This window comes from Terrapene carolina, unplaced genomic scaffold (assembly GCF_002925995.2).
Source record: "Terrapene carolina triunguis isolate 2854851 unplaced genomic scaffold, T_m_triunguis-2.0 Scaffold67, whole genome shotgun sequence".
In the NCBI taxonomy this organism is placed as follows: domain Eukaryota; kingdom Metazoa; phylum Chordata; order Testudines; family Emydidae; genus Terrapene; species Terrapene triunguis.
The window spans coordinates 9559474-9583635 of record NW_020664418.1 but is presented as its reverse complement, the minus strand read 5'-3'; the positions used below and the strand labels follow the sequence as shown (position 1 = coordinate 9583635).

Here is a 24162-nt window from a genome sequence, read left to right as displayed (position 1 = left end):
CATTGGAGCCTGGGAGGAAAAGTGTTCAGCATCCACCACTTGTTGAATCAAGGAAGATTTTGTTACCACCCTTACACATCAAGCTGGGTCTGATGAAGAACTTTGTCAAGGCCATTGACAAAACACAAGCAGCTTTCAAGTACCTCCGTGGAAAGTTTCCAAGGTTAAGTGAAGCTAAGATAAAGGAAGATGTCTTTGTTGGTCCTCAGATTCGTGAACTTCTTCGAGATGATGCATTTGACCATGCACTGCGTGGCAAGGAAAAGACGGCATGGAAAGCCTTCCAGTTAGTGGCAATAAATTTTCTCGGAAACAACAAGGCAGACAACTACAGGTTGTTGGTGGAAAACCTCCTCAAGGCATACAAAAGCCTTGGTTACAACATGTCACTAAAGATACATTTTTTGCACTCTCATCTAGATTTTTTTCTACCGAACTGCGGAGCAGTGAGAGACGAGCACGGCGAGCGATTTCACCAGGACATTGCAACAATGGAGAAACGCTGTCAGGGCAAATGGAGCCCATCAATGCTTGCAGACTATTGCTGGACAGTGACAAGAGATGCTCCATTTAATGAATACAAGAGACAAGCCAAGAAGTGCCGAGTAGACACTGAATAGGACTAAACTATGTACAGAATAGTTTTTTGCCTTTTGTTTCATAATAAATTTTATTTATATAACCCTTTTGCAGATTTTTAAAGTGTTACATAAACAGGACAGGTGAAATATTATCATGTAAAGCAATCATAAACACATAAAAAGACCTAGGTTTACAATTTATGATTAAAACTCTATCATCTACACAATATACATAGACATAAAATGTAAAAACTTAAATATCTTAGAAACAGTAGCCAATCAGTTGTTTTGTCATATTTGAATTCAGCACATCAAAATACATAATAAATAGTACATTTTATCTCTGAAGCAGACGACTTCTCAAAAATTGTAGACCAGTGTTATTTTTCCCCTCTATACCCCACTAAGAGAGAGATCTGCCTATGAAAGATAGGCAATTTCAATGATTTATTATTTCATCAGAAAATACAATTTCAGCTGCTCAAAGATTTTTATGCTGAAGTAAAGGAATTTCAAGTAATGAGACTAGCTACTGTGATAAGACTATGCTAATGACATCTACTGTACTGTGATTATGGCATGTTATTTTCATACCAGCTATAAATTTATGATTTACTGAACAGTTTGGCAGCTTATTTAAAATTATTGCTTTGGTACAGTCAGACCTGATTAATCTGAATATTTTTATAAATGCCATTTTGACCCAGATTAAGCAAAACTGATTAATCCTTTGGAATTTGGGACTTCCTCAAAAGAAAGTGCTTTAAATCTTTATCAGCAGTAAAGAACCCATGCACGAGTCAACACTGCATCAATTCTCAAGCCATTTATCAAATTCCTGGTTCCACAAACGACATACACCACTCTGACGACTGAAAAATATACTCTGTCATTTAATTAAAAAAAAAATTAAGACATAATATGGGAGTTTAGATAGCACATTAACCGAGGACAAGTTTCTGATGTGAAGTTTGGATGTCCCTAATCTGTTAGGAGGAGCCACTAAGAATATGACACTTCTATCAGTTCTGGCCACAGTGGCAGGATTTCAAAGAGGTATGGCATTTGTGGATAAGCATTAGCACATGGTGCTGGATAGCCGCTGGAACACCATCTGAGCATCCTGCTGTATTAAAATCAGTCTCAAATGCAAAATAAGTGGGGGTCCCAGACACAGACTCCACACGAAGTATCCAAAAAGCCATGCAATCTGAAAGATTACCACTAATCCTCTGTGTATGAACACATAGCTTGTGAACCCAAAGAATTCCTGAAAGCCCTGAAATAATGGGGCAATTTTGAACACAGTTTTACTTTTATTTGGGGACATTTGGCTTCCACGGCTTTGTTCCTACCCCTAAAGAGGCCACTCCTTACAAAAGCGGTGGGCAAACTACAGCCCATGGGCCGCATCCGACCCATCAGGGCTTTGGATCCAGCCCACGGGATTGCCACTCCCGTGGCGCCGCAGGCCCCGCGCCGCTCCCAGAAGTGGCCAGCACCATGTCTCTGCAGCCCTGGTGGATAGGGAATCACGGCCAATGGGAGCTTCAGGGGAGGTACCCGCAGGCGAGGGCAGCACGTGGCGCCCGCGGCGCCCTCTGCCCCCTCCTCCCCCAGGGGCTACAGGGACGCAGTGCCGGCCGCTTCCAGGAGCAGCACGGGGCCAGGGCAGGTAGGGAGCCTGCCTTAGCCCTGCTGCGCGCTGCTGCCACCCCGGAACCGCTCAAGGTAAGCGGCGCCAGGCCGGAACCCGCACCCCAAACCCCTCCTGCACCCCGCACCCCAAACACCTGGCCTGAGCCCCCTGCCGCACCCCTCCTGCACCCCAACCCTCTGCCCTAAGCCCCCTGCCACACCCCGCACCCCTCCTTCACCCCAGCCCCCTGCCCTGAGCCCCCTCCTGAACTCCACACCCCTCCTGCACCCCAACCTCCTGCCCTGAGCCTCCTGCTGCACCAAAACCCAAACCCTCTGCCCTGAGCCCCCTGCTGTACCCCTCCTGCACCTCAACCTCCTGCCCTGAGCCCCCAACCGCACTCCACACTCCTCTCTGCACCCCTGCCCTGAGCCCCCTCCCGCACTTCACACCCCTCCTGAACACCAACCCCCTTCCCTCATCCCCCTCATATACCCTGCACCCCTCCTCCGTCCCAACCCCTTGCCCTGAGCCCCTTCCTGCACACCGCACCCCCTTGCACTTCCTCCCGAACCTCAATCCCCTGCCCCAGCCCTACATTCATGGCCCTGCCTGCAATTTCCCCACCCAGTTGTGGCCCTCGGGCCAAAAAGTTTGCCCACCCCTGCCTTACAAGTACCCCACTGGTCAACTAATGCATTTTTATGTGGATGACTGACACCCTCTCCAACCAAATTAGCACTTTTTAAAGAATCTGTGAAGAGCAAGAAATAGTAAGTCATCTCTGTGCAACTCCCAGCAACCAGCATATGGTGCCTGAGTAATGAAAAGGCAAATGCCAACACCAAGGAATTAATGTCATTGCCCCCATCTGATCACTAGAGACAGACTACAGTTGTTATGGTCTTGTTTTGCAATTCTAAAAATAAAATTATTCTGGTTGTTCAGAAACTAATAAGCAGTTTCTCATAGTTCGTTTATGTTCTCCTAAGCTAAGCAAAAAAGCAAGACATTTAGTTTAGAAAGTCAATATGATTGACAATTTTCTTTAGGTACTGGAGGAAGTCTGACTTTCTGAATCAACATTATGCATCTCTTCACGTCCAAGTTCCTGTGCAGTTCCAAGTTCCTGCCTCAGCAAATGCAGAGCAAACGTACAGGGTCATTTGCTGACTCAGCCAGACAGCCAAAAACAAAATACATACATGTTTTCAGCCGTTCACAACTGCAGAACAGTCAATTAACCTCCAGGAATTGTAAGCAAACAGAAAGGCTTGGAACAAAAGGAGGTTTCAGGCTGTCATTATCCCACATTAAATAGCAAACATGCGGCAGTAGGAACAATGCAGGTCTCAGTTACAATCAGCTGGTACCCTGTCTTTCTGATTACCAAGGCAACAGGCACTAGAATACTGGATGGCGTTACCAAAGACATTCAAATACGGAATTCCAGCTAGCTGCCCTTATAAAATATTGTGAATGTTTCCAAGTCCAAGACTACTCAATAAACTAAACAATTTTAACATCTGTAAGATTGTGGTAGCTATAAGCATTCCCTTTCACTGTCCCATTTTTCTACTTCCTTCTATATTCTCCTTATGGCTTTCTTTTCAGATTATCCTGCTGTTTTTAAAACCAGATCAGTAGAGGTGCTAGATTGATTTCAAATCTGAGTCCCCTCCATGACAGCCACAGTTACTGAGCTGCTCTTTTCATGTAAGAAATATACTTAGTGAGGGGTAAGAAATTCAGCCCTGAAGTAAGCAGGTGCAATTCCCATTGTTCCCCAGCCCTTTGCCCCACAAATACTGCAGAGCAGAGTTTGCCCCAAAGATATCAGAGATAATAAATCTAACACTAGACATGACAGGAAATACATACACAGGATCAGGTCCAAGAGGTGAATATAGCTGGACCGCTTCGTAACAGTGACCATAATACAATTAAACTTAACATCCCTGTGGCAGGGAAAACACCACAGTGGCCCAACACTGTAGCATTTAATTTCTGAAAGGGGAACTACACAAAAATGTTAGTTAAACAGAAATTAAAAGGTACGGCACCAAAAGTAAAATCCCTGCAAGCTGCATGGAAACTTTTTAAAGACACCATAATAGAGGCGCAACTTAAATGTATACCCCACATTAAAAAACATAGTAAGAGAACCAAAAAAGAGCCACCCTGGCTAAACAACAAAGTAAAAGAAGCAGTGAGAGGCAAAAAGGCATCCTTTAAAAAGTGGAAGTTAAATACTAGTGAGGGAAATAGAAAGGAGCCTAAACTCTGGCAAATGATGTGTAAAAATATAATTAGGAAGGCCAAAAAAAGAATCTGAAGAACAGCTAGCCAAAGACTCAAAAAGTAATAGCAAAAAAATTTTAAGTACATTGGAGGCAGGAAGCCTGCTAAACAGCCAGTGGGGCCACTGGACTATCGAGATGCTAAAGGAGCACTCAAGGATGATAAGGCCATTGCAGAGAAACTAAATGAATTCTTTGCATCAGTTGTCACAGCTGAGGATGTGAGGGAGATTCCCAAACCTGAGCCACTCTTTTTAGGTGACAAATCTGAGGAAATGTCCCAGATTGAGATGTCATTAGAGGAGGTTCTGGAACAAATTGATAAACTAAGCAGTAGTAAGTCACCAGGACCAGATGGTATTCACCCAAGAGTTCTGAAGGAACTCAAATGTGAAATTGCAGGACTACTAACTGTAGTCTGTAACCTATCGTTTAAATCAGCTTCTGTACAAAATGACTAGAGGACAGCTAATGTGACGCCAGGGCCGGTGCTACCATTAAGGCGAACTAGGGGGTTGCCTAGGGCGCCAAGATTTGGGGGCGCCAAAAAGCGGTGCCCCCAATTTTTTTTTTACAGCGTTCCTCCCCGAGCGCACGGTCGCCGCTCCACTTCTCCCGCCTCCCAGGCTTGCAGTGCCAATCAGCTGTTTGCCGCCGCAAGCCTGGCAGGAGAATTAGAGCGGGGGCGGCATGCTCGGGGAGGAAGCGGAGCAGAGGTCAGCTGGGGTGGGGAGGTGCCGCACGGCTTCCCGGGCTGGGGAGGTGGGGAGCTGCTGCGGGGGTGCCTCAGGGCGGTGGTGGGGGAGCTGCCGCAGGGCTTCCCACCCCAGCTCACCTCTGCTACGCCCCCTCTCCGAGCACGCTGTCGCTGCTCCACTTCTCCCGCCTCCCAGGCTTGCAGCGCCAATCAGCTGTTTGGCGCCGCAAGTCTGGGAGAAGAATTAGAGCGGGGGCGGCGTGCTCGGGGAGGAGGCGGAGCAGAGGTGAGCTGGGGTGGGGAGGTGCCCCACGGCTCCCCAGGTGGGGGAGCTGCCACGGGGGGGCACCTCAGGGCAGAGGGGGTGGAGCTGCCGTGGGGAGGAGCTGCCGCAGGGCTGGGGGGGGGGGGGGGGCAAGGTGGAAGTTTCGCCTAGGGCGCGAAACTTCCTTGCACCAGCCCTGTGTGACGCCAATTTTTAAAAAGGGCTCCAGAGGTGACCCCCCATAATTACAGGCCAGTAAGCCTGACGTCAGTACCGGGCAAACTGGTTGAAACTATAGTAAAGAACAAAAATTGTCAGACACATAAATGAACATAATTTGCAGGGGAAGAGTCATCATGGTTTTTGTAAAGGGAAAACATGCCTCACCAATCTACTAGAATTCTTTGAGGGGGTCAACAAGCACATGGACAAGGGGGATCCAGTGGGTATAGTGTATTTAGATTTTCAGAAAGCCTTTGACAAGGGGTCCCTCACCAAAGGCTCTTAAGCAAAGTAAGCAGTCATGGGATAAGAGGGAAGGTTCTCTCGTGGATTTGTAACTGGTAAAAAGATAGAAAACAAAGGGTAGGAATAAATGGTCAGTTTTCAGAATGGAGAGAGGTAAATAGTGGTGTCCCCCAGGGGTCTGTACTGGGCCCAGTCCTATTTAACATATTCATAAATGATCTGGAAAAAGGGGTAAACGGTGAGGTGGCAAAATTTGCAGATGATACAAAGCTACTCAAGATAGTTATGTCCCAGGCAGACTGCGAAGAACTACAAAAGGATCTCTCAAAACTGAGTGACTTGGCAACAAATTGGCAGATGAAATTCAATGTTGATAAATGCAAAGTAATGCACATTGGAAAACATAATCCCAACTATATGTATAAAATGATGGGGTCTAAATTGGCTGTTACTACTCAAGAAAGAGATCTTGGAGTCACTGTGGATAGTTCTCTGAAAACATCCACTCAGTGCGCAGTGGCAGTCAAAAAAGCAAACAGAATGTTGGAAATCATTAAGAAAGGGATAGATAATAAGAAAGAAAATACCATATTGCCTCTATATAAATCCATGGCACGCCTACATAGAATCATAGAATGTCCCTTCCAACCCTGATCTCAGGAGGTCATGTAGTCCAACCCCTTGCTCAAAGCAGGACCAATCCTCAACTAAATCATCCCAGCCAGAGCTTTGTCAAGCATGACTTTAAAAACCTCTAAGGAAGGAAATTCCACCACCTCCCTAGGTAATTCCAGTGCTTCACAACCCTCCTAGTGAAAAAGTTTTTCCTAATATCCAACCTAAACCTCCTCCACTGCAACTTGAGACCATTACTCCTTGTTCTGTCATCTGGTACCACTGAGAACAGTCTAGATCAGGGGTGGGCAAACTTTTTGGCCCGAGGGCCACATCGGGGTGCGCAACTGTATGGAGGACTGGGTAGGGAAGGCTGTGCCTCCCCAAACAGCCTGGCCCCTGCCCCCTATCCGCCCCCTCCCACTTCCCACCCCCTGACTGCCCCCCACAGAACCCCAACCCATCCAATCCCCCCGCTCCTTGTCCCCTAACCGCCCCCTCCCACATAAGGTGGTCACACATAAATAATACTGCATTAATTAAAAAGGTCATTGAGACTTCCACCCCAAATGAGCAACATGAATGCTGGGGCCCTTGCAAGTATCACCCATGCTTTTGTGACATTAAGATAAGACTACTGCAACGTGCTCTTGAATACCGTGTACAGATGTGGTCACCCCATCTCAAAAAAGATATATTGGAATTGGAAAAGGCAACAAAAATTATTACGGATATGGAATGGCTGCCATATGAGGAGAGATTAATAAGACTGGGACTTTTCAGGTTGGAAAAGAGACGACTAAGGGGGGGTCTGATAGATGCCTATAAAATCATGACTGGTGTGGAGAAAGTAAATAAGGAAGTGTTATTTACTCCTTCTCATAACACAAGAATGAGGGGCCACCAAATGAAATTAATAGGCAGCAGGTTTAAAACAAACAAAAGGAAGTAATTTTTTCACACAACACACAGTCAACCTGTGGAACTCCTTGCCAGAGAATGTTGTGAAGGCCAAGACTATAACAGGATTCCAAAAAGAGCTAAATAAATTCATGGAGGATAGGTCCATCAATGGCTATTAGCCAGGATGGGCAGGGATGATGTCCCTAGCCTCTGTTCGCCAGAAGCTGGGGATGGGCGACAGGGGATGGATGACTTGATGATTACCTGATCTGTTCATTCCTTCTGGGGCATCTGGCTTTGGCCACTGTTGTAAGATAGGATACTGGGCTAGATGGACCTATGGTCTGACTCAGTATGGTTGTTCTTACATAGTCAATATGCTGGCTTTGATTTTTTTTTTTGGTTGTAGACATACCACCTTCTGGTAGAAATAGTTAGTGTGTGGTGTCTGCTAAAGATGAACTCCAAATAAGCTGAGGGCACCTGGCACATGTGTTTATTTAGGATTTACAAAGTACATATCCTATCCTCCAGCTGGCATTCAATAAATTTAAAATACAGATGAAATAACAAGTAGATAAACTGCTCAGACCCTCAGAACTCCCAGGTTTCAAAAGCATAGGGAAAGAGGCGGGCTCCATAGCACGCTCAGAATGTAAGCTGTCTCAAAACAGAGCAAGAGTGTGTATACCAAAGTTGAGGATCCTCCACAAAGAATGCCCAACCAGGATCTCCCTGCTGTTTAAACTCGGGGCAGAGGCAGACCTTCAGCTTCAGTGCTTCCCCAATCACAAGTTTAGCAGGGTCCAATAGGAAGAGAGAGAGAGAGAGGGTGAGATTCTCTGCTGCATCTCTAAGATCACAAGCACAGAACTCACAGCCCATAGGGATGGAGGCTTGTGTTGCTGGCAAACCAGGTGTCAGCTCTTGCCAAGGCTTTAGGCTTCAGCCAAGGACTGACAAATTCATTCCTGGAAACCAGTCTGTTTCACCTTTGTGCTACTATGGTTAAGATGGGTACTGAACTTAGACTTCGTGAAATGCTTGTATGTTGCTGCACGCATTATTCTCACTTATAATATCACCATATGCTATAAGGTAATATTTAAGTTTTTGCTTTATAAGAGTAAAAAATGTTTGCTTTGCAACTGTGAACCCATGGTCAACCAGATACTCACCTAATAGGCAGCCCATGCAGATCAATGAGCATGAGTATAATATGCTTTATGTGGTACCTCTGCTTAATAAGAGGCCAGACATATTGTATACTTGCCTCAGTTTCTGAATGATCTGAAGATATAGCCCAATATAGCTCCATTATAACAGCAGCATAATTTTGAGACAGCAAAGGTAAAGGACACTATAGCAAGATCTGCTCCCAAAATGGTGTACTAATATACAGAAAAAGCACTTTGGGCCACAGCTATGCTATCAAGACCCAGGAGCAGACCTAGATCTAATAAGACCTCTGAATTATGCATCTGTGTACCAAATGACAGATACACTCCCTCAGTAAGGAGCACAGAGACCATCCTTGCAGATTCTTCCAGTTGCTTCCTCAGCCTACCAATATTACCTCAGTAACTGAACTTCAGCCAGTTAGCTCTCTTCTGTAGGACCCTTTCTTATTTGTTTGTAAAGTACCTAGCACTCTGGATGGTACATAAATAATGAAGTAAATATTAAAGTAATAACATGAGAGAAATTTAGACTGAAAAGAGAATTAAGGCATATACTCTTACAATTATCTATAATCTCTTTCCAGGATGGTACACGCACTTGTCTGTGGGAATAGTGACCCAATTCCTTATAAAATATGAAAAACCATTAAATGAGAAATGCAACATCTAGCAGACTAACCATTCCCAATAGAGAACTTAGTTGAGGCCCAGGCTCTGAGTAATGTACTGAAAGACCTTTCATCTTCTGCCACATCACTGTACATTTAACTCAAGGCTTGTCCATACAAGCAACTTTCCTCAAAAGGTAATCTTTACCGCTGAAATCTGTCACAAATGCATAGAGACAAGGCTCATTTTGGAACTCCAATTTAGTCCAGATTCCTAGCTACGAGTATGGGAATGTTGTTTGAGTTGCAGAACAGATAAAACTAGTAACAAGGTTATGGACAGTCATCAAGACTTATCAATGACTGGGTAACATGGGAGCTTGCCTCAGAAGCAAAGTGCATTGCTTTCAACAAATCACTGGTAGCAAATAAACAGTATTTGCTATACACAGAATTGGGAGGAAGAAAAAGACCACACAGACAAGACACCTTTCCTAAGCATTCCCAAACAGTTTGGGAAGGATCCCCGCTCTCTCAAGAAGAAAAGACTCCAAGAACATTTCTGCTATTTACTTTGCACAAAAAAGCCTGCAGTGGTCAGCTGAAAGAAATTATTTGACAAAAGTGGCAAAGTGAAAACTACTGCAACTGCTGGGCAATGATGCAGAATGAAAACTGGTAATGAAAGTGGTTTAGAAAAAGAAGAAGGGGGACTCAAAGGTTTCAGAAGAGTAGATCCCTATTTGTTGCTGCTTTCTGAATGCAAGTGGATGAGGTAGATTAACCAGCCTATCAAGATTGATGGAGCTAAGGGGACAGAATAACCTGTTTCTTTAGTTTATGTATCACATGTCACACTTATACGTTGTGCTTATTTCCTTGTCTGTTTCCTGATGTTAAATCAAGGAAGTCATGAGTTGTTTTAAAAAAGGGCAAAGCTTGCAAGGTTCCATGTCTTGTTTACAGGGACACAACTCCCAAGGAAAATGAAGTAATTGTTTCATAAAATTAATGTCGATTTCAGGTCTTGCTGTCTGCCAGATGTAAGTTAAACTAACACTGAAGTGGTTGGGCGACTGGATCTCTAAAAACCAGTGAATTGTGACAGGCAACTCCTCCTTTGCTAAAAATGTCAACATAGCTAAATGCGGGAGGTGGCAATGTACAGACAGCCAGAGGGCTAGTCAGACTCCCAAGACAGCCTAAGATTGCTTCTCACGTAATGCAGGGCTGTTATGATCTAGCAACTGAAGAAAACTGAACTTGTATTAACTTGAGTGCTAGGCAATGTGGATCTCTCTGCCTCGCTTGTTTTAGCACCCTTCATTTTTGAAAACAGAAATACAACTTTTACCCTGATCTAACAATTGGGTGGTATTAACTAACAGAGCAATGAGGTCAATGCGTGTCCCCCCTCTCCTCCCCAGTGAAATCAAATCATTCTTCGTGCCACACTTTATTCTCTAACAGTTCTAAGAATTTTGCAGTTGAATTTTCCTCTAGATAATTAGTTTTCACTGGAGGGAAAAAACCTCACAAAATTACTTTCAGTTAATTGATAAAGTAAGAGGTGGGGCAGGAGGGTGTTTCCAGCTTGTGGTATCTGATACCAAAAAACATTTCACAGGCAAGGAAATTTCCCTTTCGCATCTACTAAAATGGACTAATGGAATCCAAGGGTATGTCTACACAGGGATAAAAAACCCACAGCTGGCCCAGGTCAGCCTCACAGGGCTCGGGTTCCAGGACTGAAAAATTGCTGTGTAGTCATTTGGACGTGGGTTGGAGCTTTAGCTCTAGGACCCTGTGAGGGTGGAGGGTTCCTGAGCCCAGGCTCTGGCCCAAGCCTGAATGCCTATACAGCAATTTTTAGCCTCGCAGCCCAAGACCCACAAGCCTGAATCAGCTGACCCAGGCCAGCCAGGGGTTCTTTTATCCCTGTGTAGACATACCCTAAGTAAGAGTGTCCATACTTGACTAATATTGGGAAGAGTTACTGTAGACCACTACACTTTGAAAATACCATATTTATGAAGCCTTTGCAGAGACAGCCAGATCAAGTGTTTAGCGCAGCAAAATGGAATTAAATGACTTCCAAGATGCTGCTCAGCAGATTTTTCTGGTGGAGGTCAATTCTTTCTTTTCCAAGCAGGCATCAATAATATAGGCAATATGCAATGGGCTTGTAAGTCAGAGTAAAATGCTTTTTGTACATAATAAATTTCACAAATACATTTACTATGTCAGTCAATAGGACACCTAGGCACTTAACCTCATACCATTCCTCTGTGTGAACTCACCATGACACAAACATGAATGCAGGCATCCTAAATATTTTTTCCCAAAATAAGATTTTAGCAGCTAAGTTAAGTAACCTCTCTTTCACATAAATTGTTTAGCTACTAACAAGGAAGGTACATCTCCTGGTTATTGTGATTTGCAGACAGCATCCTAGGAACAAATCCAAGAACAGTATGGAACACAGCTTTACCATAATGGGAAACAGAAAAAGAGATCTGCAAAAGTACAAGGAGTTCATTTGTTGCTAGTTTGTGCATTTCAATGGCCAAACCCAGGCACCTAACTAGCTGGAATGAGAGTTCATCAGGCGTAGAGAAAAGGGTGTAATTGGGACCCTTACACCCATTTCCATGAAGGACAACACTGCCGTGTGTGCCTTCAAGGCCTTTTTTTAAGGTGAGTCTCTATCTATGGAAAGAAGTCAAAGGAAGGGCTGGGTAAAAGACTAGCTATAAGAAACTTATTCTTGAGTAGCGGGCCAGAGATCCACCTGCCCAGATTTCAGTTGGAGAAGATGGGTCCATAAGATCCTTGGACCCCCATTGATGGATTTGTCCATCAATGAGGAGGGTCTGTATAGCAATGAGGACTGCCATAGTTGACAGCAGAAGGCAACGACAGTCATGGTATTCCTACCCTCCTTTTTGATTTCTCTTTATTATCTTTCTCACATGCCTGTCCTGCAAGAGAGAGAATGGGGAATTCCTCTGGGAGAACTAAAGAGAGCTTTTCAGTGGAAAAATTCTTAGCATACATTTATCCATATACCTGGCTATAAGCTGCTGGAAGGGAACGCTCATCAGTATAAAATGGTGGATTCAGTAAGTATAATTTATTACACTGCTATTTTATAACTGAGTTGCTTTTATTTTCACAGGAAAAAATTGCTTCTGATTACCCAGGCCCAATATCACATAGGCTATGTGTATATTACATGCCCCTTTTGCCACAGTGAAAAGAAAAGCTGCGTCCACAGTGCAGCATGTAGCTACACATGTCAGTGAAAGGCTCTGGCAGTGGAAAGGCTGCTGGGAAAGGCTTCAGCAGCTCCCCACTGCCAGAGCCTTTCACTGTGATGCGGAAAGGCTCTGACAGGGGAGAGGGCAGCCTCCCCGATCCAGACCCTATCTCCTCTGTTTGGGTTTTTCCCTGTGGCAGGGAAGAGCTCCAGAAGCAGGGAGCTGCCACTTAACATTTATGTAGCACTTTTTACCCAAAGAGCAAAAAGCCCCTTACAAAAGGTAGGAAAATATTATCTGCTTTTTACACTGGAAAAATAGTATCAGAAAAACAAATAGACTTGCTTATCTGCTCCCAAAAGATTTAGTTCAGCTATGAGTTCTGCTTAAGCAGTCCCCATCATGCTCAAACACACTTAACGTATTCTAAATTACACATGCAAATAAGAAAAAATGCTCTATTATTCCAAGTCCTAAATAGTGAGACATTCTTCCTTGGCACACATAAGACAGATAGAAACGGGGGGGGGGGGGGGGAGGGGAAGAGAGAGAGGGATCAGTGAGCTCACAATTGAGTATTTACAGGCTCTTCACCACAAACATTTTATTTTTAAAAAAGATCCTCTGGGTTTCCAGTGAAACCTGTTGTCACAGAAATTCTCCCTCCCTCTGTAATAGCTTCACTACTTTTACAGAATTCCACATCTGGTCAATCCATCAGGCAACATTGACCTCATCCTACAACACTGACTTTCAGTGAAGTTTAAACAAAGGCCAAGAAATATCTGCCAAGCCCGTCACATAATCCATACACTATGTCTATTATTTAAAAAAAAAGTAATTGAAGTCTTGCTGTAAATGAAACGATCCACAGAGTCCAGGCAAAATCCTATGCAGCAGTTTACTTTTACAACAAATACTTAGTCTGAATGTTTTAACAAATCAAAAAAAAGTACCATATTTTGGAATGCATTGTCAATGTCCACGAATAATGAAGACCATCTCAGCACTTTATCACTCTTCATATTTCCTCACAGCTTTCAACACTAGCTTCCCTTTACAGCAACTTCCCCAGAGTTCTCTACAATTCAGTCCTGAACACAGCTCTGAATAATAAACCTCCCCACACAAATATCAGAACATTAGCACAAGCTTATGGATGAGAATTTAAATGTGAAAATAAAGACGTTCAAAATTATTATTTCTCCAACAACCTAAACTCAGTGACTTTGCACATATGTAGATTTTTTTGAAGTACTACATAAACTGTTACATTTTTTCCATAATGTAGATTGCAAGAGCTATGGCTGTTGGGAAAACCATAGATTTAGATGGCTTGAATTTAATGAATTCACATTATTTTTCTTTGGATTTGTTTCCAAATTAAATAGAAAGGAAGAAAAAAAATGTTCTAAACAATAAAGTGTGCTGGTGCAACTTGGCTGCCACCGTACACTCAAACAACATCCCAGTGCAATCATTCAAATCAGTTTCATGGGCACCTAGAATACAATATACCCTAGACAATATTACATTTGTAGCCTGGGAAAGAAAAGAGAGGGGGACATCTCAAAAGACACAAATACAACAGGATGTCTCCCAATGCTACCTCAAAATTTGGAAAAAAGTCTTAATCCTTCTTCACCTTCAAGATAGCATTAGAAGGGGTCTAGCAGCCTCTCTCCTACCTCTACCCCTACTTCCCCACTGGCCATCTCTCAAATTTCACCTTCCCACAGAGTACAAAGAGGGTTACATATTCAAATAAAGTAGAGGAAATTCAGTGGGAGGAATTCTTGGCCATTGGACAGATACTCTAGAGAAGTAAAATTAAGATAAACCAGTCCATGGCAAATTCTTAAAAAGTAATTAGAAGACTACTGAAAAACAACTTTTCCCCTATATTCTCATCTCTCAGAAATGACCTAACAGAAGTTAGAATCCCCTGAAAGTAGGGGTTTCTAATGGAGATGTTCTCGTAACAATACCTGTAGCACTGCTATATGGCTACTACAGTATAATACATTTCTCCCACAATCTTGTGGAAAGCTTTCCATACAGAACCATTCAAAAAAATATTCATTTGGACATGACATTACATTTCTAGTTCCATCTCTTATGTTGGCTTCTTCAAACAATACAATGTCTCTTCATTATATATTCTTTGCTATTTTTCATTTGGGGCACTGCGAACCTCTTTAGGGCCCCAAAGGTACAGTCATTAAAGAAAGGCACATCCCATTCAACATGTAGGCAACCCAATTTTCCTCAAAAATTCTCTTAATGCACGTATATATAAAGACAATCTTCAAGGAGGCAAGCAAATCCGCCGGAAAGCGCAGGACCCACCAAAGCAGAGGAGGAACTTTGTCACAACTGGTGTTAGCAATGGGATTTGATGCACAGCACAGCGGAAGAAGGAGGGTGTTAAAAAAAAAAAAAAAAAAAAAAAAGGGAGAGGGTTTATTTATTTTTTCCCACCACCGCAATGGATGATGTAGTGCAGGAACTGCATGAGACTTATCTTCGTTAAAGATGATATATTTAGGGAAATTAACAGATTGACAGCACCTCTTCACACCACGTGATTGTCAATTTTAGAATAACTATATAATTTTACGGTTACAATTCATATCATCTGCTTTTGCCAGGACAAAAAACAGGAGTGTTTTCTCAAAGAGAAACTATTCTTGGTACTGATTTATATATTAATAATAATATGAATGAAAGTACCAGTTATGTCAATTCTACCAATGAGAATGTGCTGTGAGGCTTTTTTTGAGAGGCAAGGGGAGGCAGGCATTCCTTTCAACAGAATAAGATTAAACAGAGAGAGAGAGAGAATCTCCATAGTTGAGGTTGTAATCAGGCTTCCATTACTAGGCCAATTTCCTCCATTCTCTTAGATCAGGAAAAAGACTGATTCAAATTTTGTGTGATTACTCTGAGGCTGGAGGGAGAATCTCCTCCTTACATTTAAAGCAATTTCATGAACTCATTCTACATTATAACCAGTTACAATTAGTCTGCAAAGTTTTAAAATGTAAAAACCTGAAAAATCTTAATATGATATTGGAGTAAGTAAGGGCATATCGAATGGGGTCCCACAAGTCCTGGGTCTAGTTCTGTTCAATATCTTCATAAATGATTTAGACAATGGCATAGAGAATTCAGTTATCAAGTTTGCAGGCAATACCAAGCTGGGAGAGGTTGCAAGTGCTTTGGAGGATGGGATTAAAATTCAAAATGATTTGGATAAACTGGAGAAATGATCTGAAGTAAACAGGATAAAATTCAATAAGGACAAATAAAAAGTACTCCACTTAAGAAGAAATAATCAATTGAACAAATTCAAAATGGGAAATGACTGCCTAGGAAGGACTACTATGGAACAGGATCTGGGGATTATAATGGATCATAAACTAAATATGCGTCAACAGTGTAACACTGTTGCAAAAAAACTAACATCATTCTGGGATGTGTTAGTAGGAGCGTTGTAAGCAAGACACAAGAAGTAATTCTTCCATTCTACTCCATGCTGGTAAGGCCTCAACTAGAGTATTGTGTCCAGTTCTGGGTGCCACATTTCAGGAAAGATGTGGACAAATTGGAGAAAGTCCAGAGTAGAGCAACAAAAATGATTAAAGGTCTTGAAAACATAACCTCTGAAGAAAGATTGAAAAAATCGGGTTTGTTTCGTTTGTAGAAGTGAAGACTGAGGGGGGACATGATAACAGTTTTCAAGTACATAAAAGGTTGTTTACAAGGAGGAGAGAGAAAAATTGCTCTTAACATCTGAGGATAGGACAAGAAGCAATAAATTGCAGCAAGGGAGGTTTAGGTTGGACATTAGGAAAAACTTCCTAATTGTCAGACTAGTTAAACACTCGAACAAATAGCCTAGGGAGGTTGTGGAATCTCCATCAATGGAGGTGTTTAAGAACACGTTAGGCAAACACCTGTCAGGAATGGTCTAGTTATTAGGTAGTCCTGGCTTGAATGCAAGAGACTGAACTAGATGACCTATTGAAGTCCTTTCCAGTCCTACACTTCATGTACTTCTGTCTAACATTTGCAGGGGGCCATACAAATGGTGTAATTCCTGCCTAATTTATACTTTTAATATACATTTTGTTTCCATTAAAAAAAAAATCCTAGAAAAAATCCTTTGTAAACTTAGAGTTTAGGTTGCTATATTAAGTAACAAATGTTTTAAAAGGTAAAATCATTAACGTCACATTAAGATATTTAAAAGTATGCCAGTGATACGGAAAGGTAATGTATATAAAGATTCAAATCCTCTGAAAGTTCATAAATCTCTTATGTAAAATATCACATTACACATGAAAAGAACTACTTTAACTCCATCCCCTTTACTAGTCCACCATTTATTCATAACTATGTCAGAAGTTTGTGAAATCATTATTGACCGACAAGATGCAGCACATTCTATACACGTCAACTTCATTTTCTCCTCCATGACAAATAAGCAACGTACTAGCATAGTCTGATAAATGGGATACCGTGAGGTTTAGCACTTACCTGTGTGGTGTGGTTCAGGTAAAGCTGAATATGTGATCAGTATCTGGAAGATGGGGTCTGTGATTTACACTGGGAGTATAAATATGGGGGGTATGGTGAAATTTCCAGTTCATCTAAGCAGAGTGGTGAATTGGTCTTTTTGCCTTATTCTGGCAAGATAATCAGGGGTGGCAGGGTCTTTGTGGACTTCAATATGGAAGAAATAATGCAATATTTTGTGGCTGCTTGAACGTCATGCTAAATTGGAATAGGGAGCACTGAGTGGTTTTTTTTGTTTTTTTGTTTTTTGTTTTTTTAAATAATCTTGACCCATATTTAATCTCTCATTTTTGGTTGAGATTATGCAAAAGTTTGTGGCAAGACAACTCTTACAATATCTTGATGCCGCAGGTTCCCTGACCCTTGTGAATATGGATTCTCACTTGGCTATGGTAGGCATATATGCTATTCTTGTTCCATTTGATGATTATCTCCTCTCTGTGATGCATACAGATCAAGAGGGAAATTCTGAAAGGCACAAAAGGGAGTTAAATGCCCAACTCCCACTGACTTTCAATGAGAGTTGAGCATGTAAGACCCCTTTGTGCCTTTGAAAATTTTCCCCTACATGTCCCAAGCTGATATTATTGGATCTACCGGATGCTTTTGATCACAACATGGTGAATCACCTGCACATTCTAGTGGGGGTGGACAGGACTGCTAACTGAGGAAATTTCACTTGGAGAGAGCTCTCAGGTAGTGCTGGACAGCTGTCTGCTCTAATGGCTATTCTGTCACCACTTCTGGTCAACACACACATGATGCTGTTAGGCTAGATCAGTGCAGAGATATGGGTTGAAGTGCCTTCAATATGCTGATGACACCTAACTTTCTATCTCAACCAATCCAGGAAGCATCACAGAGTGTCTTTCTCAATGTTTGGGTGAGACTCAGATAAGGATGGGAATCAGTTGACTGAGGTTCAATCAAGATAAGGTTAGGGTGATAATGGTAGTTTGTGGGACCAACCAGAGGGGGGGAAACAAAGATTATGAATTGATTTAGAGTGAGTGTTTCCCATCTATTACTCAAGTGTGCAATTTGGGGGATTTGTTGAATTCCAGCTGCTTTTAGATAAGCAAATAGCAAAAATGACCAGGACAGCTTTTTGTCATCTGCATTTGGGCCAGGACATGGTGACTTTTGCTCTTGAATACAGAAGGTAAGTAAAGAATGCGGTGGTCCATTTGTTAAATATTTCACTATGAGCAAATAACACCAACGCTTCATAATCTGCTCTGGCTGCCTGATGGCTTTTAGATGGGCTTAAAATGTTGGTTTTGACCTGAAAAAAATCATATATAGCTAGGGACCAGCCTATCTGACTCCTTCCTCATGTGATACTGCCACAGCTGCAATACACAGAGGGCAGCGTTTTCTGTGAGGGTACCTCAACTCTGGAATTTACTCACCCTTGGTCTCAAAGTGCCCAAATCTCTTGCCTCTCAGGACCCTCTGCAAAGCCCATCCATTTGGATGGGTACATAGGTAGGGCTGAGATGGGTGGAATTGTTAGTGACGGAACTAAAAGTTGGGGATTTGAGATACATTCTGCTGCACAAAGGCTCTTTCTCTCCTGCTGCTGCTATGCAATCATTTTAATTTCATTGATATGGGTAGTACTTTTAATATCTTGTCAGAACGTCTAAAGTCACAGGCAGTGATATAGACCAAACAGGAATAAATAATATGCAGATGCCTTAATACTCAAAATAAGGATAGGAAGAAAAGGGAAACACGTCACCAACAGCCAATTGCTACAGCCATTCAGTAAGTGAAAACTAGAATTGCCCGTATTAAGTTTTAGCTCAATATGACATTTTCCCTTACAATATATGAAATGAATTGTCTTCTAAAAGAAAGATACACCAAAAAAGGAGAAAAGGAGATGAACTGTAGATAGTATAAAGAAAAATTAATGCTCACCTCCAGCAATTCTGAGACAATAGGTAGTACTTCAGGGTTACAAATATCTATAGAATCATCCCGGTATGTTTTCTTTTTGTAACAGATGTTACCCAAGTGTAGTATTGCAGATAAGAGAGAGAAAATCCTAAAGAAACAAAAAGAAAAAAGAAAGATTTTTTTTTCATAATACCAAAAGAAAAAAATCACTCTCAGAATCTTGGAGCAAACATCAGTGTCAACAACCCTGGAATGACATTTGTTATTAGAATCCCACTACAGTAAGAACCAAAAGAAAAACTGCCACAAATCATCTATCACCCCTTAAAATGTATTCTGATTAGAAAGCTGCCTGAAAACAGTGCAATGTTATGAATCCTATTTGCTGCAATACTTAATATGAATACTTTGCATTTATTAAGTATTATAATTCCCATTTTGCAAATGAGGAAAACTGAGGCACAGATAGGCTATGCCCTACAGTTTCAAAACTGTCCACTGGAAAATTGAGACCCTCAAAATTAGCATCCAACTAGAGTCATCTAAGGCCCATTTTTCACTGAACACTCAAATACTGACACTCTCAGTATTGGTGCATACTTCTGAAAATTTTGCTTCACTGAGAAAATGAATCCAATGGTTTGGATCAAAACCATTTAAACACATTTTTACTCTTTTAAAAAAAATAAATATATGTAGGGACTTAGGCTATGTCTACACTGGCAATTGAACGACAAAACTTTTGTCTTTCAGAGGTGTTGGGGGAAAAAAAAAAAAACCCCTGAAAAACAGAAACAAGAAGTGCCAGTGTTAACAGTGCGTTGTCGGCCACAGCGCTCTCCTGCCGACAATGCAAACGCCGCTCGTTGGGGGGTGGAAGTTTTTTGTTGGCAGGAGAGCCGACAAACAGCGGCTACGTTGCCCGACTTATAGTGGCACAGCTGTAGCGACACAGCCGTGTCATAGAATATCAGGGTTGGAAGGGACCTCAGGAGATCATCTAGTCCAACCCCCTGCTCAAAGCAGGACCAACACCAACTAAATCATCCCAGTCAGGGCTTTGTCAAGCCAGGCCTTAAAAACCCCTGAGGATGGAGATTCCACCACCTCCCAAGGTAACCCATTCCAGTGCTTCACTACCCTCCTAATGAAATAGTTTTTCCTAATATCCAAACTAGACCTCTCCCACTGCAACTTGAAACCACTGCTCCTTGTTCTGTCATCTGCCACCACTGAAAACAGCCAGGTTCCATCCTCTTTGTAACCCCGCATCAGGTAATTGAAGGCTGCTATCAAATCCCCCCTCACTCTCCTCTTCTGCAGACTAAATAAGCCCAGTTCCCTCACTCTCCCCTTGTAAGTCATGTGCCCCAGCCCCATAATCATTTCCGTTGCCCTCCGCTGGACACTCTCCAATTTGTCCACATCCTTTCTGTAGCGGGGGTCCAAAACTAGACGCAATACTCAAGGTGTGGCCTCACCAGTGCCGAATAGAGAGGAATAATTACTTCCCTCCATCTGCTGGCAATGCTCCTACTAATGCAGCCCAATATGCCATTATGTTGCTAAAAGCTGTGTAATGTAGACATAGCCTTAGTGGTATTCAAGTTATTGATTTGTGAATCTGATGTTTTTGTTGTTGAAAACAGTATTGCTATCCTGATGTCATTTTTTTCTATTTAATATAAATACAAACATTTCTGTTAGACCAACACATTACAGAAGTAATGATTTATGGAAAAAGATATTCATGACTCCATCTAATAATTTATTCATAACCTACTGAAGACTTAAGAACTTTCAGTGATAATGTAGCTTGATAGAACTTGAAAGTACTGTATTGATAAATAATTATTTTGCAATTTTTGCTGAACTAAAACAAAATCTCAATCCAAACACTTGTGTTGTGTGGTTACTTTTCTTTTTTGTTGTATTCCCGCCATCTCCCCCTCCCCCCCCAATTGCCTGGCAGCATCATGAAGGCTGTTATTATTAGTCTCAGAGTGACACTGCTATTCTCATTCTGTATTACATTAAGATTGATCAACCCTATTTCTCAACTAGCCATACCACTGAATGAGTGGATCCAGATGTTACACACAAAGGTGTTTTTAAGGCTTCTAGAATATTTGGTATCAGCAATTGCATGCAAAATGGATCCAAGGGTTAAAAATAAGTAATAAATAAAAGGTTACAGACAGGATATCTGACTGAATCATCATTTGAATTAAAGTCATGCAGAATGAGGTATTAATATTCATGAACAATTCAAAAATACCTCAACTGACAGGAAGTATATCTTGTTTATACCTTTAAATGTTCTTTAAAGGTTTAATATATAAATTGTCAAGTGTCATTACACTCTGTCATATCAGCAGTCTGATAAATTATATAGCGCACAACAGAGTCACACTCAAGTGCATTCAGCACTGTCTTGCTCATTATGCCAGATATTAATGTGGAAGATGAACTCACTGTCTGCGAGTCTTGGGAAGAAATCCCACCATCTCCATGGCCAGTTGTAAGCGCTCAAAATCATGCTTCAGGTCTTCCCCTTCAACAGAGAAACAATCCTGTTTGGTTCAAACACAAAGATTGAGTGTTAAAAGAAATGAAGACCAGAATGTATCTAGCTGGTCAATTCAGCATTACACAAATCTTAATCAGTGCTTTCCATGCCCTTCCTGCCTGAGGAGTGTCGGACACGGACCCCTTAACATTAATAAGGAACAGCTCAATTAGTCACCAGCAATACACACCTTTGACATCATATTCACACTCTCCCTCTCTGGCACCATTCTGAAAGTCCAATGCAGAATGAAAAGAGCATGCACAATATGAATTGTGAACTATACCTATTGTGGGTGAGGGATGGGGACTCAGTCAAAGAATGAGGAGAGCTAACATGGGGCTTTTGAGTACTGTTAAAAAAAACTTGCTGGAAGAAGTATGTGCATATAAAACTTTCCAAGGAGATCAAGTCTGCTCTAAGTATTAATCTTTAGAATAAATGAGCCCCAGGATTCTAACTCACAGACACTCCTAACAAATGAAAAGAATTCCATTTTTTAAATTAAAAATGGATTCTTTTACATTGTTTTTAAAAATAAAATTAACTGCAACATACATAAACAGATTAATTGTCTGGGGTTAAAATCATGAATTTTGGAATGCTGCAGATTGGAGGCTGTTATATTTAACAGGTTTTTTTATTCTAAACATTAACTAATGTTCTGAAAATGCTAACTCAGAGGAAATTTGAAATCTACCGAACTTTACATTTTGAGGGTACATGGATACTTTCAAATGATTTAGATACTGAACTCTTATGTTTTCTATAACCCACTAATATTACAAAACTAATAGTTAATGGTGACAAAGAGTTCCAGAGTTTTCACAATTCAGATATACTGAGGCCTATCTATATTGGCTTCACAGCTATGTTTAAGAACCTTAGTTAAAACTATATGCCTTACAACTAAACTCCCGTAAAGTGGTTTATAAACTAACAAGCCCAGTACCTTCCATGTGATTTGGTTCACCCCATGCCCACCATGGGTTTCCTCCCTTGATAGGCCAGATTATTTTATGTCTTCCTACGTGAGCCATCCAGCTACAGCCCAAAGTGTCAGTCTCCAAATCCAAGTCATGCTGTGTTAAACCACAGACTATTTTATTGATAATTGTACAGAAAGAAAATATTGTTACACATATAAATAAAATATCAGCCCGTTTTCAAAACTGTACCTACAATCACATATCAGGTAATTGAGTGTACATATTATATGATCCACTCTGGTCATTTGCATGGAAATTATGATAACTGTATTTAAGTGTGCTCACATGTGTATGAACAGTTTTGAAAATCCACACCATACAGGGCTACTTGCATGCTACAGAGGCACTAAACAATCACAGAATACTGACTATTGCCTGGACTCTCATGTACACTCGCTCTCACTTTCAATAAATAGCACAAAGCTGTCTCTCCATTCTGCATCCCACAGCATGTATAGGTGGATAAATCTTCACAGCTAACTCATTGATACAAATCTTCTCCTTTAAGGGGGAAGATTTTCCCACCCTTTCCTTAATATGGTTATTGCTTTAGAGTAATGTCCACTTGTTGATCCTAAAATAAAACACTTTAATTTCAAATATTAGCATCAATAAACCATACAAACATACAGGAATATTAGACAATATTCACTGGCAGTATCCAATTCCCCCAACTAAAAACTGTTTAACTGTAAGTGGATTTATACCTGGTTTTTAAAATCAGCTGTAATACCAATGTAGGCAGAGTCTCGATTTAAATTAGAAATGAATACGTTTGCATTCTGTTAAAACAAGACTTATTAAAAAGGGGGCATTTTCATCAGTTGTGCTAAATTGAATTGATAATGCTGTAGAAATGTGCCCGCTTTAACTGGACATAGCCCCATAAACTACTTTTAAACTCTGAATAAATTTATACATCATATGTATTCAATGGGACAGCTATAGTTCAAAATAGATAAACCATGTAATACAGCAATGAGACAAATAAATTTTATTCCATAAACTGATGACAAGAAACAAAGCCTTTCATGTGTAGATCAGTGGTTCCACTTTGGCCCAGATTTTAGTGACCAAAAGTCATTACTAACTGATAGCTAATTGGCGAGCAGTATGAAATAAATAGTTAATCTCAATCCAGCTCTTAAAAAACAAGTGTCTACATCAGAAAAAATACTATCAAAACTGGCTTCCTTGTTGGCAGATGCAGAAAGGTTTCAAGGGAGGAAAGGGCAAATAAAACTAAACTCCCCTTTCCAAGTTATGGTTGACACACAGTGTTAGTACTCCGGCCCTTGCTGAACTTGGACAGCACAGACAAATAAAAGCATTTTACATGCATTTAGTATCCAGGTGTGGAATCTATCAAGGACACTAAAAATCTCATTTAAAAATAAAAATGAAGAAACACTGCCTACGTTCCTGTGACCGCTCCCTTACCAGATTTCACCCATTTGAAATTAGATCACAAGTTAATAGTGAAACTACTACAGCTGACTCAGAAGCAATAGGTTCAAAGCCAAAGGCAATGTGGTTAACAATTTACATAACAATTGCCAAGCTCATTAACCCATATGGAAAGGCTTCTTGTAAATCATTTA

At 41.3% G+C, this 24162-nt stretch overlaps 1 protein-coding gene across 1 annotated transcript in view; it reads right to left on the bottom strand.

The window, feature by feature from the left end:
• MYO9A (myosin IXA) overlaps window positions 1-24162 on the bottom strand; it is a 239300-nt gene that overhangs the window by 190022 nt on the left and 25116 nt on the right. The window contains exons 6-7 of the mRNA XM_026648438.2: window positions 21479-21576; window positions 19025-19151 (exon numbers count right to left, since the gene is read on the bottom strand). Of these exons, the coding sequence (XP_026504223.1) occupies window positions 19025-19151; window positions 21479-21576 (225 nt within the window). The remainder of the gene's footprint in view (window positions 1-19024; window positions 19152-21478; window positions 21577-24162) is intronic.